The following is an 18,620-nucleotide window of genomic DNA, read 5'->3' as shown; positions in this document are numbered from 1 at the left end:
TCTTCATTATGTTTCCTATTTCTCAAGAAAAATACCAATACATGCATTTGTTATTTCTTACTTATTATGAACCATTTTGTATTGTTCTATCCAACCTTAATTGCATATATATATATATCCAATCTCTAATTTAATTTTTACATTATGATATAACTGATATTTCTTCATTGAATATTGATAGAAAGACATAGTGTTTCCATATATGGTACTTCTTTATATGATTTCTCAACTCATGTTCACATCGAAACCAAAATGCTTACTTAAAATCATAGTAGGAAATATATATAGGCCGATACCAATCCGGATCGGCCGATACGTATTCACGGATTTTTGTTTTTCATCCAATTCTTACTATTCTAGTTCGATTTTGATCATTATTCGTCTAAAAACTTGAACCTGTAATTAATTAAATAGAGTATAAACTATGCACATGCTAAAAACTCATCACATTCATTAATTAAATAGAGTATCAAGTATCAACTATGCTGAAATAGAGAAATATGAACCCATGATTAAAGATGTTAACAATCTTTCATTTGAGTCTACAATGTCTTCTTTTTTGTTCCAGACAACAATATTCTCATTTTTATCATAATACAAACGATGATAAAGTGATTCAGCCAGCATGACATAGTTTCTGGTAGTAAATGAGTGTGTTTATAGTTTTAATGCTTATATTATATTGTATTAGTGGATTATCTGATTGTAATCATTTATCTAAACATAAATTATTGATAAATTAATTTTTTATCAATTTTTTTCCTTTTTTTTAGTGTAAAATAAGCTTCTGGCCAAAAAGTCCAATTTTTCGATCCTAATCGGCCGATATTGACTGATACCCCGATCTCGGATCGGTATCGGCCGGGACCGATCCCGATCCTGATACCGATATTTCCTACTATGCTTAAAATCATGGAGTATTAATAATTGAATCATTTTTCTTTTGTTGGCTAGACATCTAATGAAGACCAAAATGGAGACCATAGACTGCTAAAAATTCAAAGATCTCATGCAAGAGCACGTGCCATGATTAAACAAGCAGCTAATTCCATAGCAAAGAATTCAACATTAATTCAAAATGAATTGGGGGTGTCTACTACTCGCATCTACAGAAACCCTGCTGCCTTTCTTGAGTAAGCTATTTAATTGTTGTCAAAGTATTGTTCTGTTCTCAAGTTGATTATGATTTACAGAATATGTGTACTTTAATTTGTTTGATATAATGGTATAATATGTAATAACAAGATTTAAAGAATGAATTGCTATATATGATTGGAGATCTGGAAAGGAACAAAAGTTGGATATTATGACGGTATGCATTTCTCCTCAATGGCCAAACCTAGACAAATCAATTAATATAAATGCTCAACCATATATATTTTCTCCTCTCAATTCTGAACATGAATAGGTTTAGGGAGACCGTGAAGAATTCATTTGCTAATATGTTAGACTAATAAATTGGACCACGTTTAATTTTGTTTGGTGAATCCAATTTCGGCTAGAATTTCAGCAGAAAATCTGAAAGGCATGCATGGTAGAGTCAAGTGAATTGGTTTTTCAAGGACAATTAAAGTACAGGAAATAAGTGGAAGCCATAGAATTAGGACTGCTCATGAGCTGAGTTGATTCCGAGTTGAGAACTTGGATTAATTCACGAATTTATGAGCCGAGTTGAGTCTGACACTAGTGGAAAAACAGGAATCAGGATCGGTTATATACACATATCAGTATCGGAATCCAACCGATCCTGATGAAGGCGATACTGATACTATCAGGATCGGTTTTATATTTTTCAAGAACCGATCCAAATAGAAACTATTAGGATCGGTTTTTTAATAAAACCGATCTTAATAGTTGTTATCTATATCGGTTTTTGACTAAGAACCGATCCCGATACGTACTATCAAGATCGGTTTTTATATAAGAACCGATCTTGATAGTATTTTCAAAAAAAATTTTAAATTACATAACAACCGATCCTGATACGTACTATCAAGATCGGTTTTATATTAAAACCGATCTTGATTGTATTTCAGATCATAATTCCAAAAAAAAAAAAAAAAACTTTTAGGATCGGTTTTTATTTAAAAACCGATCCTAAAAGTTTTTTTTTTTTTTTTAGAATTAGGATCGGTTATTTTAAACAACCGATCCTAATAGTAGTAATCTGGATCGGTTGTTTAAAATAACCGATCCTGATGTTTTATTGAAGCTAAAAAAAATATTTTTATTTATTTGACCAGCTTCCATATATATTTTGCTGGCCAGCATCCTAAATTTTTTTTTGTTGCACAGTAAGAAGCAATAATCAATTAAATATCATATACACATTCTAAATTAATTATCATACACATCTTAAACTATTACAAAAAATTCATGTACTTCATAAAAAGTTTTGTGAAGCATTACATGTTATAACAAGAAATTTAAATCCAAAAAAAAATTAATTAACAAACATACAATTGACTAATTGGGCTATTTCTTCAATTAACACACATTTATACAATATACACATTTATGCAATTAATGTAAAGCACAACAATAAAAAAATCAATAATTACCTCTTTTGCAATCACATCACTTGAGATTAAAAAAGACCCTAAAAACAAAAACAAAGGTAACAATTAGATGGAAAAATATTTTCCAATAAAAAATACAAAAAAATGTGTTTTAAAAGTATAATAATGAGAAAATTAGATAAAGCTAATACCATGATAGTTGATCGGCCGGATGATTAAGTAACTTGAAAGAGATGTCCTCAAAACTGTAAAACAATATACAAACACCATTAATTAATTTTTGAAACAATAAAACAAATTAAAAACTGGCACAATTGAGTCGGAGGTGCGAGAGGCTCGGATTTGAGAGGAAGAGACGGAGAGAAAGAGAGAGAGAGACACGGAGGAGAGGGAGAGACGGAGACAGAGAGAGAGAGACATAGTACTGAGGATTTGAGAGGAAGATACGGAGACAGAGACAGAGATGCTAAATTGAAAATGAGAGGCGCGAAATGAAAATAAGAAGAACCCTAGCTAAGCTGGTTATATAGGAATTATCATTAGGATCGGTTGTTTATAAAGAACCGATCCTAATAGTATCAGGATCGGTTTTATAATAAAAAAACCGATCCTGATACTAATTTTTTTGTATAAAAATAGTATCAGGATCGGTTTTTTATAAAACACCGACCCTGATTTTTTTTTTTTTTTTTTTTTTTTTTTTTTTTTTTTTTTTACAGAATCAATTTTGAAAAAAAAAATTGTATCAGGATCGGTTTTATTGCTAAAAACCGATCCAGATAGTTTTTTTCTTTTATTTGGAAACTCTTTTCATATGGTTATGTTTAAATAAATATAAAAAATTACATATTAGAAATATAAGTTAATTATTTAATAGAAATTTTATTTAATTTTCAAATTCTACTTAAATAATATTAAACAGGGGATAGGTACTATTTGACATTGACATTTCATTAATGTAATTTTTATGAAAATTAATGTAATTTATATTATTAAAATTTATGTGATAATATAATTAATTATTTGACATTGATATTTCATTTTGAAGTCATTTTGACTATTGAATTTTTTTATACAATCATGCATGATGCATCAATGACTTGTGCCATATAATAATATACATAGGACTTGAACCCTTGTTGTGTGGGGTTGTGAAGGAACGAATACGAACATTAGCATTTGGTCGATCGGAACCGTTAAAATGAAAGAATGTCATATTAATTTCACCATTATAAAATTTGATACAATTCGGGATTCATTTACTAGTTCATCAAAGCAAAACAATATAGCAACATCGCACGGCCGTAAATAGTTTACGTTGGATCTTAATATTATTTAAGTAGAATTTGAAAATTAAATAAAATTTCTATTAAATAATTAACTTATATTTCTAATATGTAATTTTTTATATTTATTTAAACATAACCATATGAAAAGATTTTCCAAATAAAAGAAAAAAACTATCTGGATCGGTTTTATTGCTAAAAACCGATCCAGATACTATCAGGATCGGTTTTTAGCAATAAAACCGATCCTGATACAATTTTTTTTTTCAAAATTGATTCTGTAAAAAAAAAAAAATCAATTTTGAAAAAAAAATTTGTATCAGGATCGGTTTTATTGCTAAAAACCGATCCTGATAGTATCTGGATCGGTTTTTAGCAATAAAACCGATCCAGATAGTTTTTTTCTTTTATTTGGAAACTCTTTTCATATGGTTATGTTTAAATAAATATAAAAAATTACATATTAGAAATATAAGTTAATTATTTAATAGAAATTTTATTTAATTTTCAAATTCTACTTAAATAATATTAAACAGGAGATAGGTACTATTTGACATTGACATTTCATTAATGTAATTTATATTATTAAAATTTATGTGATAATATAATTAATTATTTGACATTGATATTTCATTTTGAAGTCATTTTGACTATTGAATTTTTTTATACAATCATGCATGATGCATCAATGACTTGTGCCATATAATAATATACATAGGACTTGAACCCTTGTTGTGTGGGGTTGTGAAGGAACGAATACGAACATTAGCATTTGGTCGATCGGAACCGTTAAAATGAAAGAATGTCATATTAATTTCACCATTATAAAATTTGATACAATTCGGGATTCATTTACTATTTCATCAAAGCAAAACAATATAGCAACATCGCACGGCCGTAAATAGTTTACGTTGGATCTTAATATTATTTAAGTAGAATTTGAAAATTAAATAAAATTTCTATTAAATAATTAACTTATATTTCTAATATGTAATTTTTTATATTTATTTAAACATAACCATATGAAAAGATTTTCCAAATAAAAGAAAAAAACTATCAGGATCGGTTTTTAGCAATAAAACCGATCCTGATACAAATTTTTTTTTTCAAAATTGGTTCTGTAAAAAAAAAAAAAAATCAGGGTCGGTTTTTTATAAAAAACCGATCCTAATAGTATCAGGATCGGTTCTTTATAAAAAACCGACCCTGATTTTTTTTTTTTTTTTTTTTTTTTTTTTTTTTTTTTTTGCAGAACCAATTTTGAAAAAAAAAATTGTATCAGGATCAGTTGTTCTAAACAACCGATCCTAATAGTTTAACTATTAGGATCGGTTTTTTAGAACAACTGATCCTGATACTATCAGGATCGGTTTTTTAGAACAACTGATCCTGATACTATCAGGATCGATTTTTTAGAACAACCGATCCTGATAGTATCAGGATCGGTTTTATAAAAAAACTGATCCGGATAGTTCACAAATTAGGATCGGTTGACTAAAAAACCCGATCTAACTAGTTTTTAGGATCGGTTTTGTTCAGAAAACCGATCCAGATAGGTATTAGTATCGGTTGTTTCATATAACCGATCCAGATAGGCCGATCCTGATTCATGTTTTTCCACTAGTGTGAGTTGTTAATTCAATTTTGATTTAGAAACTCTAATTTGGAATCAACTCGCAAGCAACTCGAGTCGAAATGAGTCGACTCATGACTCATAATGTAGTACATAGTGAGACAATCTAATCTATTTTAACAAAAGAAATATTCATAGTTCACTAAAATAATACATAATTAAAGACAGTACATAATGAACAATAACTAATACATAATTAAAAATTACTAAACAGATCAGGTTTAGTCGTTTGAGAAGCAACGATTTTTTTTTTTAGTTTTAAGCAGCAATACAGTAGATTGTGGGAAACAAGTATAAGTGTTTGGGACGCAAATGTTATAAATATATGGATTAGAGTTTGGTGTGAGTCCAACCAAGTTGATTCCGAACCAAGTTGGAAGTAACTTGGATTCGATTCATAAATCAACCGAGTCAGTAAACTCGAGTCAGTTTTGACTCGAATCAGTTTCAACTCGAGTTATTAGTGAGTTGAATCCGAATTGATTCCGAACTGAGTTTCGAGTCGTGAGTTTTTTATGCACCCCTACATAGAATGCTGTTTGACATCACTGTAATAAATTTGACCTCTTACATTTAATAATTACTCGCACTCTGAATGTATATTGTTTTTTATTCTCATCATTATTATCCTGCATAATGTTATGTGATTAGCCCTTTTTATGTGTGTTTAACAATCAAAAACAATGCTGCATTTGGGCTTGTAGGAGCTATAAACAAATGGAGAAAAGATTCAAGGTTTACGTGTATGAGGAAGGAGAGCCACCGATAGTGCACCGTGGGCCCTGCAAGAACATCTACAGCATTGAAGGTCGGTTCATTGAACAGCTCGATCGAGATGTTGCAGCCACGCCAAGCAGGGGTTCGGACGTGGGACCCGAATCTAGCCCATGCATACTTCTTGCCCGTCAGTGTCCTTGACATGCGTAAATATATATGTTTATGAGCCACACCCTCATAGCTATGGCCCTCTCATTCGCACATTTGAAGATTATGTGCAAGTTGTGAAGAGAAAACACCCCTTCTGGAATCGAACTGAAGGCGCTGACCATTTCATGCTTGCTGCACATGATTGGGTATAATTTGAGAATCTTGAACTTTCTTTTTCAACGATTGGTTGCAATTTTAAGAATATTTTTGGCATTTTTATTGGCTGCCACTGTCTTAATTTGCAGAGATGACATTCTTCAATTGAGATGTAAATTTCTGCCAAGTTAGACAGACTAAAAGATCATTATGCTTTTGTCAATAAGAATTTAAGACCATTTACATAGTATTCATTATCTAATTAATGTATTATCTATATATGAACAAACTAAATTGATCAATATTTGATGGGTATGTAGTCTGGAGTGCGTTATATTTACTGCTATGACATCTAACTCAGCCTAACAAATAATTCCAGGGACCTTATATCACCAAGGCCATTCCAGAACTCTACTCAAATTCAATCCGTGCACTTTGCAATGCCAACACTTCCGAGGGGTTCATCCTGCGAAAGGATATTTCCATCCCCCGGATACATCTTCATGATGGAAGCATGCCTGCGCAACTGACCGCAGGTCCGCTCCCTGGTCTGAGGAATCGCATGCTCCTTGCATTTTTCGCCGGAGGCCGTCATGGGCCGGTGAGACCAATTCTCTTTGAGCACTGGAAAGATAAGGATCTTCAACTCTTCCCTGTGTACGAGTATTTGCCAAAGGGACTTGATTATTATTCGTTCATGCTGCAGGCTCGATTTTGCCTCTGCCCCAGTGGGTAATCTCCGCTGTGTTTCTTCTTCATTAGTTGCCTGATATAACGAAAAAAAAGGGTAATGGTACTTTAATATCATATGATATTTGGTATTGAGATATAAATTGCCGACAAAACTTTTTAATTAAAAAGTTTGTGTCTGTTAATCTCTCCAATATATATGCATGGGCATACATATTGGACACCAAGAGACCAAATGGCCAAACGAAACAAAAGCCACAAGCATAGACAATATTTAGTTTAATAAATATAGATCAGTAGTAATACACTACTAAGTTGTAAGTTGAAAGTCCTGGGATTATTATTAATCTCAGTTCATAAACTAACTTGGAAAAGGTTTGAAATTTCCAATCTAAAAGGCTGGTATATAGTTTATATATTTTTAAGGACATGCATTAAGAATTTTATATCATGATCAAAACTAATTGTAGCCCCTTGTTTGAATTTTTACAATGACAGGTTTGAGGTCTCAAGCCCTCGGATCGCTGAGGCAATTTGGGCAGAATGTGTACCAGTTATCATCTCTGAAGGTTATGTACTTCCTTTTAGTGATGTGCTACAATGGAACGAGTTCTCAATTTTGATGTCAGTTTCTGATATACCGAACCTCAGAGACCTGCTAGCGGCAATACCAGAAGAGGAGATCGAGAGACTCAGAGAAGGCGTGAAGACCGTGAAGAGGCATTTTGTATTAAACCAACCTCCTACGCGATTCGACATGTTTAATATGATTTTACACTCTGTGTGGCTGAGGCGGCTAAATATCAAACTAAGATAATTACCAAGCAAGTGCAAATGTATTATGAAGGAAATTATCTAGAATCTGAGAGTGAGGGAGTAGTGCTGGTCTGTATTTCAAAATATAAATATGGTGCTATAGGATTACCTTGATTAATTTACATCTCTTTCTAACAATTCTCAAATTGACTTGTGAAAAAATAGTTATGTTGAGGTCCAATTTCAGTTAAAGCCCAAATTGGCATAGGTGGGGGTTGTATTGGTTTCATGAGTAAGCTTTGGACTTGCCCAAATATTGTGTATTCGAGAACATTGAATAGGTTCAAATATATATGAAGTTCACCTGTCTCTAGGAATTTTATATTAGAGAATATTGTATATGGAGTTCACCTGTTTCCAGGTTCAAATATATACGCGAAAAATTTGTTTTATTTTTTTTAAAATGCTAATAGTGTAATGCTGAAATATTACAAAGACAAATAGTGAATTTTCCCTTGAATTTGTATGCTTTACAGATTACAAGCTAAAACCCCACTAACACAAAATCCAGCTGCCTTCACTGTGCCGATTAAGCCACAATAACATACATGACCAGAAGACCACTATTTAAAATCCTACCAAAATAACTCGCAATGGATAAATAGCAAAATCATGACGCATTTTCGTAATAAAATTTAGAGTTTATCTTTCCATTGTAATTATTTCAGATAATTTTAGAGACCTCTGTTTGGACCTATTATATATAGTTTGGCGTTCAATGTCGACGGGTCATTTCATTCTTTAACCATTTTATTAACTTGTTGTTTCTCTCCAATTCAATTCAAGATATAGATTAAAAAAATTGGCCAACCAAGTTATATTTTTATAAAAAATAGTATTTTTATTTAGAAGAGAGTTCAAATATCTTATATTTCCATTACAAGAGAACCACCCTTTTTCGGTGCTTAGAAACGCCGCTATAGGCCTCAGCAAATGCCACTATTGACATTTCCCGGCGTTTGCATATATACAAATAATCGATTCAAAGTGCTCAACATGATCTCCATCTTAAAATTCATTTGGAAATCAAATTTTATATATATTTTTTAAATAATTACAAAATTACTGTTTTTTAAGAAGATTTTCAACTATTCAAAATTAATGATTTTGCACCTATCTAAAATAATTTTATTTTATAATAAAACTTTAAAAAAATATAAAATTTGGTATCCAATTCAAGCACATTGGAATTTAAAAACAAAAATAAGAAAGTGAGACACAAATAGGGGTGTCAATGGCACACCTATTATCTGCTTACTCGATCTGTACCGTATTTGATAAGACAAGTACGGGTAAGATTTTTTTTCGTAAATTTATTGGGTACAGGTACGGAGAAAGATTTTTTTCGTAATCCACACGGGTAAGAGTACGGATAAAACTTATTTTGTACATGTTACCCAATCAAGTAATTATAAATAAAAATTATACTTATTATATATATTAATAAGCATTGAAACAAGAGGAGGGTTAAAATGCACCCTCTTTTTGTGCTCCTAACGTGCACATTTCCCTCATATCTTCATTTTCAAAGTTCAAATAGTCGATTTGAAACTTCCAATGTGCTTGGAGACCAAATTTTACATATTTTGAAAAAAAATTAACTATTTTTTTAGAATTTTTGAAAATCATCACTTTGCTAAATTTTTTATTATTGTTTAGTTTAATAAAAAAATTCTGAAAAAATAGTAAAAATTTTCCAAAAAATGTAAAATTTGGTTTCCAAGCACATTTTAATATGAAGAACATGTTAGAAGGTTCGACTGTATCGTTTTATGATGACATATCTTCACACTACTTCGACATGCATATTTACTAGTTTTTCTTTTGCGATTTCAAAATTCGATAAATCTCATTTAACTTGATTTTATTATTGAATTTGGCTAGTATAACATCAGTGTCATTTCAGCTTATATAACATCAAATCTAAAACCTATCAAATCGACTTCGAACGACTAATTCAAACAGTTCAAACCGTTTTACATTATGAGTGATGCGTTTACATACAATTTTTTTTATATTTTCGAGTTATTTTGGTATCAAATCAAGCAGTAAAAATATTGAAAAAATAATGTATTAAAATTAACTTAAAAACTCACACATTTGAGGTGACTTGGTTTGAAGTGACTTGGTTTGAACGGTTTGAACGCTTGACTTAATACTAAATAAATTCGAAAAGTTATAAATTTTGCATGTAAACGCACAACTAATGAAGTGACTTGGTTTGAACGGTTTGAATTCACCGTTTGAAGTCGATTTGATAGGTTTTAGAGTTGGTGTTATATAGGTTGAAATGACACTGATGTTATACTAGTCAAACTCTTTATTATTATAACATGATACTATGTTTATTTTTTCTTAATATATACATTTATATGTGTGAGTAATACATTTATTTAATGAAGAAATAAATTTGAGAATTAAGTTTTTTTAAATATGGATCTAATTATATTATTTTATAATGACACATCTTGACACCATATGTTTATAAATTATTTTTGCAATTATAAAATTCAAACAATCGATCTAAACTATTCAAAATGATCTCCATATTGAAATGTGCTTGGAGACCAAATTTTACATTTTTTTTTTAACTTTTTAATATTTATTAAGATGTGTACAAAGTTGTTGTTAGACAATTTTAGACCATTGAGAAATTCTAAAAAATAGTAAATAATTTTCAAAAAAAATGTAAAATTTGGTCTCCAAGCACATTTTAATATGGAGATCATGTTGAATGGTTCGGATCGACCGTTTGAATTTTGAAAAGTCAAATTTGAATCGTATGTATTTCGGCCCATATACATTCGAATGCACATTAGTCACTCTCTCTCTATATATATATAAATGTTAAAATTTACTTGGGTTAATTTTTCTACCAAATAGTCTTAGCAGTATTCAATCATCAAGGATCATGATTACTTGGCTCTTCCGTTGCTGATGAGTTACATTTTACTCGCTCCCATTCCAACCGCTTCTTAAATTAATGAAACTTGATCCAAAACAATTATACATGTACCCCAACAAAGTTAATTCCATTCACTATTTACTATTGCTATCAATTGTCCCCCTACCGCACTGACAGGCCATCAATTACCCCAATTCACCTTTCCAATTTGAGAAGCCTATATAAATCCCCAGCAGTATCTCTACAGGGCACAGCAAGTGAGTAAGAGCTTAATTAGAACCAAGATATATACTACATATTTTGGGCAATACAACATGGCCTAGCTCCAAGCTATTCATGCTTGCTTTCCTTGGTGCTCTTGTGTATGCCGCAACCGCAAGAACTCTCTCTGCTAATGGAGAGAATACGAGAGAGGAACCGGCAAGAATGTTGTTCACTGCTGGAGTCTCAGTCGGTGCAAAGACTGCAGCCCCAGGCCTTGCTGGTGTAGATCCAGGCGTAACCGCTGGCATCGGACGCAGGTGCAACAATAGGAAATGCACATCCTCCAGCTGGCACTGTAAATGTAGGAGCAACCATAGGAGCAATTGTAGGACCAGGCGCTAGTGCACCCAGCGAGCGAGGGGCACTGAATGTTGCAGCGGCATCCTTAATGGTTCAGTAGAATTAGTGTAACAGTGGGGTTAATTAGTACGTTTGAGATTTATCAGTCTTAATTATGTTTTGCTGAAATAAAATTGCTGTGAAGCATGATCGGTACAATTAATTAGTGTATTGCTAAAACATTGTAACAAGGAGAATTTTATGAAAAGAAATGATAGTATGCATGTCTAAGTTTGTAGAGTTGGTTCGGCCGAGTCTACATATGCAAATCAACAGCCATTATGTTATGTGACGAGTATGTGATTGCAGAATCCATGCAGAATTAATGATAAACATGCAACGAGACAGCTATTAAATTTTTATGGTCAAAAGTAGACTTAAATCTGATCGACCGTTACCTAAGGTAGAAGCCTGGTTCTGTATCAATTCCTTAAATTGTTGGAACCAGATGCTAACATGTAGTCCCCTATTTCAAATAGTAACTCAAAATATGGTACAAGTGCTTTATGCAAATTTTAATAACGTTTCAAAGAACTGCCACCACAATATGGAGATAATTTCACAATGAATTTTAATATTTTTTAGAAAATACATTCTAACTCGCAAATCGCAATTGATTTCAAGCCCAAATTAGACCCAATCCGGCCCATCCATTTTTTACTGTCATCAATTATAAAAAAAAAAAAAAAAAAAAAAAATTAACATCGTGGTACAGAATTATTTTCTAGGGCTATTAATATAGACCGCATATTTTGCAAGATGTTGTGTAGCATGCATTTGTGATATTTTTGAATAATTGGCAGCTTTTAATTTAATGAACAATTTTTTTTTAATTGGACCCAATTTGTTTCATCCTTTCATGCTATGTTTGACATCTAATTAAAACTTCAATTTGATAACTTTACGTTGTAATTATTCTTTGCTTTTGAAAATATAACTGCCAATTAACCCCAGTTCAACCCAATTTGTTTTTCTATTTGCAACCCCAACAAGCACCAACCTTTTCAATTCAAAATAAGCGCCGATTAAGTATTATTACTGGCGCCAGACTTTAATGGCACCGAAATAACTACAGAAAAAACAAAAGCTCTTTCTTAAACAGTCCGCAAAAGGTCTCAAGCTGCTAGACAAACTACCATAAAGCACCAGATTATTACACAGCCAGAGCATAAATTAAGCATCACAGAAATACTATTTTTTTACAGCCAGGCCGGGTTCCTCAAAGGAGAGACGACGGCCTTGACCTGGAGGTAGTTTTTAAGGCTGTCAATGCCCTTCTCTCTGCCAACACCACTCATCTTGTAACCACCAAATGGGATCGCTGCATCGAATATGTCGAAGCAATTGATCCACACTGTACCCACACGCAGTGCACGCATCAGCGTGTTTGCTGTGTTAAGGTTGTTTGTGAATACTCCAGCAGCTAGCCCGAACCGGCTATCATTCGCCCTCTTTATCACCTCGTTCAGATCCCTGTTGTCATGCAAATGAGAAGAGTTAAAAAATTGATAACTTTGGCCCGAACCGGCTATCATTCGCCCTCTTTATAAATATATGCACATTAAAACTTCAATTTGATAACTTTGGGCTATGGGTTCGGCTATGGGTTCGGCCAGATAACTTTGTGCACGAATAGTTTGTCCAAGATGGGCTTATCCATTTATATAAAATATTCCATATATATAGTCATCAGACTCACTTGAACTTGAGAATGGACTGAACAGGGCCAAAGATCTCATCTTGTGCTATGGTCATGTCGTCCTGTGCAAAAAAAAAACAAAAAAGTTAACAAAATAACTACTTATATAGAACTGATTTATAAGGGCAAAAGAAATAGAACTGACAAAGACAAATTACCTTGACATCAGAAAAGATGGTAGGCTGGATGTAGAAGCCCTTGCTACCTGCTCTCTCTCCTCCTGCCGTAAGTGTGGCACCAGAATCGATGCCTAACCTGATGTACCGCAAAATCTTGTTGAACTGCTCGCCATCAATCTGGTACATAAATTTTCTTGGTTAAAAATTGTCCAGGTTCAGTTCTTTGTGCAATTGAATTCAGGCAACATTGAATCTGCAATAACAAATAGGGTCCTAATTGCAGGGTTCTAGCACACACTGGGCAAATTAGAGTTTACAAATGAAAAACATAGAAATGCAGAACTTGTATCAAAATATGGCACCTCCTTGTGTTTCTAATACAACAAATAGTTAGTGACAGAGGAACAATTGTGACAAACTCTCAAGTAAAATAAGTTCAGAAGATTTTAAACAAACAAAACCTGGGGGCCTTGTTCTACACCCTTCTTGAATGGGTCACCAACAACTCGTTTCAAGGCACGTGCTTTAGATTTCTCCACAAACTCGTCATACACACGCTCATGAACAAATGTGCGGGACCCAGCACAACAGCATTGGCCCTGAAATAGAAAATGAAATTGAGTTGAAACTCTTTTTTTTTTCTTCAACTATCATAATTTTTCCATTTTTTTTTTTTTTTGAGGTGTGGGGGGTGAGGGGCGGGAGGAGGTTCAATTGTTTTTACCTGATTAAAGAAAAGAGCAAAGTGAGCAAGCTCAACAGCATGATCAACATTGGCATCATCCATTATTATAAAAGGAGATTTGCCACCCAGCTCTAGCGTCACCGACTTTAGGTTGCTTCTTGCTGCCAATTCTTGTATCATTTTGCCAGTTTCCGTTGACCCAGTGAAAGCAATCTGATATTTTTTTTTATGAAAAAGAAATGGGCAATCGATAGAACATTCCATAATCCAATTGGTGGATTTAGTAGCACCTTTTTGTTGTAAGTTTTATATCCCGATTTAATGAACCCATAAGCCCTAAAAAATCCCATAACTAAGCGACCCCAACAAGATAATACATTTTCAATTGAGTATGTGTCGTCAATAAGCATATGTATTCAAGTAAGAAACTATATAAATTGCGGGCAATTGCATAGCTCCACAAAAGAAATTTTTAAAATGTACCTTATCAACATCCATGTGACTAGCAAGGGCAGCACCAGCAGTCGGACCAAAACCTGAGACCACATTCAACACACCATCTGGTAGCCCAGCCTAAAACCGTTCAAAATTTCAGAAAAGACTGTAGAATTAGTGAATTACACTTAATTTAAACAATGGAAAGCTGAATTAGTTACCCACCTCATGCAACAGCTTGGCTACATAAAGAGCAGTGAGAGGAGTCTGCTCAGCAGATTTGAGCACGATGGTGTTGCCACAAGCCAGAGCAGGTCCCACCTTCCAGGCAAACATGAGGAGAGGGAAGTTCCAAGGGATGATCTGACCCACCACGCCAATTGGCTCGTGCAGAACCTGCACATGGTGAGGCCCGTCTGCTGGGACAATTAGCCCATGTATCTTGTCGGTCCATCCTGAATGAATTTTCCAAATGTCATGAAAAAACAATTAATTTGTTTCTTTTGCAAAGTAAAACCATAATATTATCGGTTCTTTTGCTAAGGCACCCTAACGTTGATTCTGAAATTAACACCCAATAATTCAGTAGCTAACATATACAGCATTTCTCAAACCTTTTAAATCTTACATGGACTGTTAAAACATTATCAAGTCAAAGAAGAAATGACCTAAAAGCATTTATTGAAGTTATATATTTGTTAACTCACACGACTTGAACGGTTTGGAGCAAATTAAACCAAAAGGGCATTCTGAGATACACTACAGGTAAAATAAGACACCAAGTCGAAAGCAAAATAACAATGTAACCTACCAGCATAGTAACGCATGAGGCGTGAGACCATTGGGACCTCTATCCCTGCTGCTTGTTCATAAGGCTTTCCATTATCCCACGTCTCTAGTGTTGCCAGCTCATCATTGTGCTTGTCAATCAAATCAGCAAACCTCAACAAGATACGTGATCTCTCCTGCAGCCCAATAGCAAATTATAATTCTATTCAGCAATCTTCAATACAATTTAGGTAAACATTTTGTGTACAGTCAATCCAGTATTTTAAGTAAAAAGGGAATGTTTCTCGTATTTGTAGCGAACAACAAACCAGGAATAAGAACATTATAAAAATCGTATGTTTTATTGGATGATTCATTTTTTTTTAATATCAACCTTCGGAGTCCTTTTCCTCATGCCTCAACCAAAAAAACAATTCATAGAAATTTTGTCTTTAGGCCATTTGGTCATGTTCCACAAGGCCAGATTTTAGCACTGGTTAATATTTGTAATTGCCCCAAAATAAGAAATTGTAGTGTCTCAAGGCAAATATGAGACATATTTGGTCTCAGTTGCAAATATCTCATAAAAATAATACCAAGTTTAAATTCAAGAAGAGAGAATTCCTACATAGGCAGTCATCCTAGGCCATGGTCCTTCATCAAACGCCTTGCGAGCAGCATTGACGGCAAGATTAATATCCTCTGCATCTCCTTCGGCCACATGTGCAATCACCTCCCCTGTGCGTGGGTCCAGGGTTGGGAACGTCTTGCCTAATAAAACCAAGAAAAATTAATATGATATATTAATTATGGGGTCTCTTTTGATCATGCAACTAATAAAAGTTCGAGGAATATTTCATGTAGACCATACAAAAGCCAGGAGCTCTCAAATATGAGAAAAAAAACTATGTAAGCCCCAACAAAAAGTGAAAGTAACTCCATTTTTGATCATACAGGAAATTTTCCCTTCTTCAAAAGTACCCAAACTAACTCCTTCCTTTTGCTTTATAATGATAGACCTAGGAAGTTTTTCCTCAAAAAAAAAAGATAGACCTAGGAAGTGAAGTTCTGCTATTTTTAATAATCTATGAGTTCCCGGGTGACAATTTTCATGTGATACCTTCAATCAGATTTCACTTTTCATATATGCAAACTACATTGACGTCTTACAGTGGCAGGTGAAATTTTATAGTTACATCTCCCTGTAAATATGTTCTCAAATGACCAAGTCATTAAATATCTGGTTGACATGTAATCAATATTGTTTTCAAGAATAATAATTTAGACTTCCTTTATGCTACACAGTGACCCCACCTAAAATATATAGTGGATTGGCAGTACAACCCAAATCAACTACAGATTAATAGACTTACAAATGTTCGAATACATTAAATATCTTAGATCAGATGAGAGTTTCATTATTTCAAAATTCAGCCTACCAATGTTACACTGGAATTGGAACAAAATGCATTCCTGATCTGACTCTTTGCACCAATTGGTTATTTTTATTTAATTTTTTCTGTTTCATGTAAAGCTGTATCAAATAATTTTACCTGAAGCTGCATCCACAAATTGTCCATTGATAAGAAGTTTTGTGTGATTGACTAGAACTGATGGCGCAATGGGATCTTCTACGGCTGCCACGGTACTGAATCTTTGTAAGATCCCTGCTGCAGATCCATGTGCTCTTTCTGAAAGATGGTTTGGAAAGAATAAAACAATCAGATTTTCTTTTACATTACCCCTGTTCAGCTGCGTTACTGTTCCAACTGAATTTTTTTTTTCCCACGGAAACAGTACTTTTCAGTTCAATTCCTGTGTCCATGCCCATTCCCAATTGGAGGCCGAACAGGCCCTAATTTAGGCCTGATTTTCCCTTCTCAATGAATTCATTATGTTATCAAATCTAATAAACAATCAGATTTAATTTAGGCCTGTTTCAATAGCTTGATGGCAAAAGAAAAACTAATATAAGTTCTAACATAAATCAACTTCTTCAAATCATAATAGATCGATCACTTATTCCAATTAGCTAAAAGGCGCAGATAATAAGAAAAAAAAAAAAAAAAGCATATCATTATCAAGTACCAACTCTGCCAAAAATTGACAGGTAAAGGATGAAAAAAGGCAAGGAAAAAAAAATGCAACAGTAAAGTGATCACCCTCTATCAGGTAATTCCTTTTTTTATACCTTCACCAAACACTCCAAAAAATCAATACCCAAGTTAGAGTTCCTCAAAAATAACCCAAAATGAATTCATTATGTTATCAAATCTAATAAACAATCAGATTTAATTCAGGCCTGTTTCAATAGCTTGATGGCAAAAGAAAAACTAATATAAGTTCTAACATAAATCAACTTCTTCAAATCATAATAGATCGAATTCTTATTACAATTAGCTAAAAGGCGCAGATAATAGGGGGGAAAAAAAACATCATTATCAAGTACCAACTCTGCCAAAAATTGACAGGTAAAGGATGAAAAAAGGCAAGGAAAAAAAAAATGCAACAGTAAAGTGATCAACCTTTATCAGGTAATTCTTTTTTTTACCTTCACCAAAAATTGACAACAGAGAAAATAACATATTTTTTCTGAATCATTAGGCAGAGAGAAGGGCTGAGATTTTTAGGGAAAAAATCAAAAGAGAGAAAATAACAGCTTTTGGTGAACCTTTAGGCAGGAGAGAAGGGCTGAGAGTTTTGGGAGAGGCATAGAGGCAGCGAGATAGTAGAGATGAAACAGCCCTGCGAGCCGCCATAGCTTTAATTACCCGAAATCTCTCCCTCTCTCTCTCTCTCTCTCTCTGTTTCCTCTACGCTCTTCAGTAATGGCGAGTCAGAGAGAATATCCTCTCAAGCGTTCGCTGTCTGTACCCGAGAAAAAGAGAAGCACTGATCTATAATAGAGGGATAGCTAGAGTGGCAAATTAGTAAATTAGGTTAAAACAGAGGGCTTTTGGTTTCTGTTCCCGGATGTAGTGAGTTTAATTAGTCACAGGGTCGTCGGATCTTCTGAGGCTTGAGTTCAGAGTTATATATTAGTTCATTCAAAGTCATGTGAATAATAATTGAGGACGGTTCAAATGCTTTCATCATGTCTTTATTTTTTTAAATTTTAATAACTCAAAATTTAAAAGTTAAAAGTTAAAATAAAATTGTTAGATGTGATCTATGTTATTTTCTCTATGTGCTCATAAAAAATTATTACATTTCAATTTTGTTTTTATATGAATCAATAAGTTCAAAAATCAACGTCTAGAAATTATCCACATTAGTATGTTTTTTTTTACAAGCTCTTAATGACAACCCAAATAAAATTGAAGTGTCATAATTTTTTATACGTGCATAGATAAAATTATGTAGATCATATCCAACGATTTTATTTTAATTTTTAAATTTTAAATTTTAAATTATTAAAGTTTTAAAAAATGAAAACATG

General features: G+C 33.1%; 2 protein-coding genes across 2 annotated transcripts; one reads left to right on the top strand and one right to left on the bottom strand.

Moving 5' to 3' along the window:
* Positions 1–981: 981 nt before the first annotated feature.
* Positions 982–8,052, top strand: LOC144555146 (putative glycosyltransferase At5g25310). The gene is given in 6 exon segments (XM_078303381.1): positions 982–1,133; positions 6,143–6,269; positions 6,271–6,369; positions 6,371–6,511; positions 6,841–7,193; positions 7,650–8,052. Coding segments are annotated over 6 exon segments (1,146 nt in total). The 5' UTR covers positions 982–1,026; the 3' UTR covers positions 7,969–8,052.
* Positions 8,053–12,476: 4,424 nt separating this feature from the next.
* LOC144555145 (aldehyde dehydrogenase family 2 member B7, mitochondrial-like) lies at positions 12,477–18,068 on the bottom strand. The gene is made up of 11 exons (XM_078303380.1): positions 17,853–18,068; positions 16,735–16,872; positions 15,810–15,952; positions 15,225–15,378; positions 14,639–14,868; positions 14,462–14,551; positions 14,018–14,191; positions 13,755–13,892; positions 13,333–13,470; positions 13,175–13,236; positions 12,477–12,948 (listed from the first exon to the last, which is right to left on the bottom strand). Exons 1-11 carry the CDS (start codon positions 17,938–17,940, stop codon positions 12,675–12,677), a joined length of 1,629 nt encoding a protein of 542 aa, XP_078159506.1. The 5' UTR covers positions 17,941–18,068; the 3' UTR covers positions 12,477–12,674.
* Between the last annotated feature and the right edge of the window lie 552 nt (positions 18,069–18,620).

Source organism: Carex rostrata, chromosome 6 (genome assembly GCF_964058835.1).
Source record: "Carex rostrata chromosome 6, lpCarRost1.2, whole genome shotgun sequence".
Classification (NCBI taxonomy): Eukaryota; Viridiplantae; Streptophyta; class Magnoliopsida; order Poales; family Cyperaceae; genus Carex; species Carex rostrata.
The sequence above is the reverse complement of the archived record's forward strand: the minus strand, read 5'-3'. Positions and strand labels throughout refer to the sequence as shown.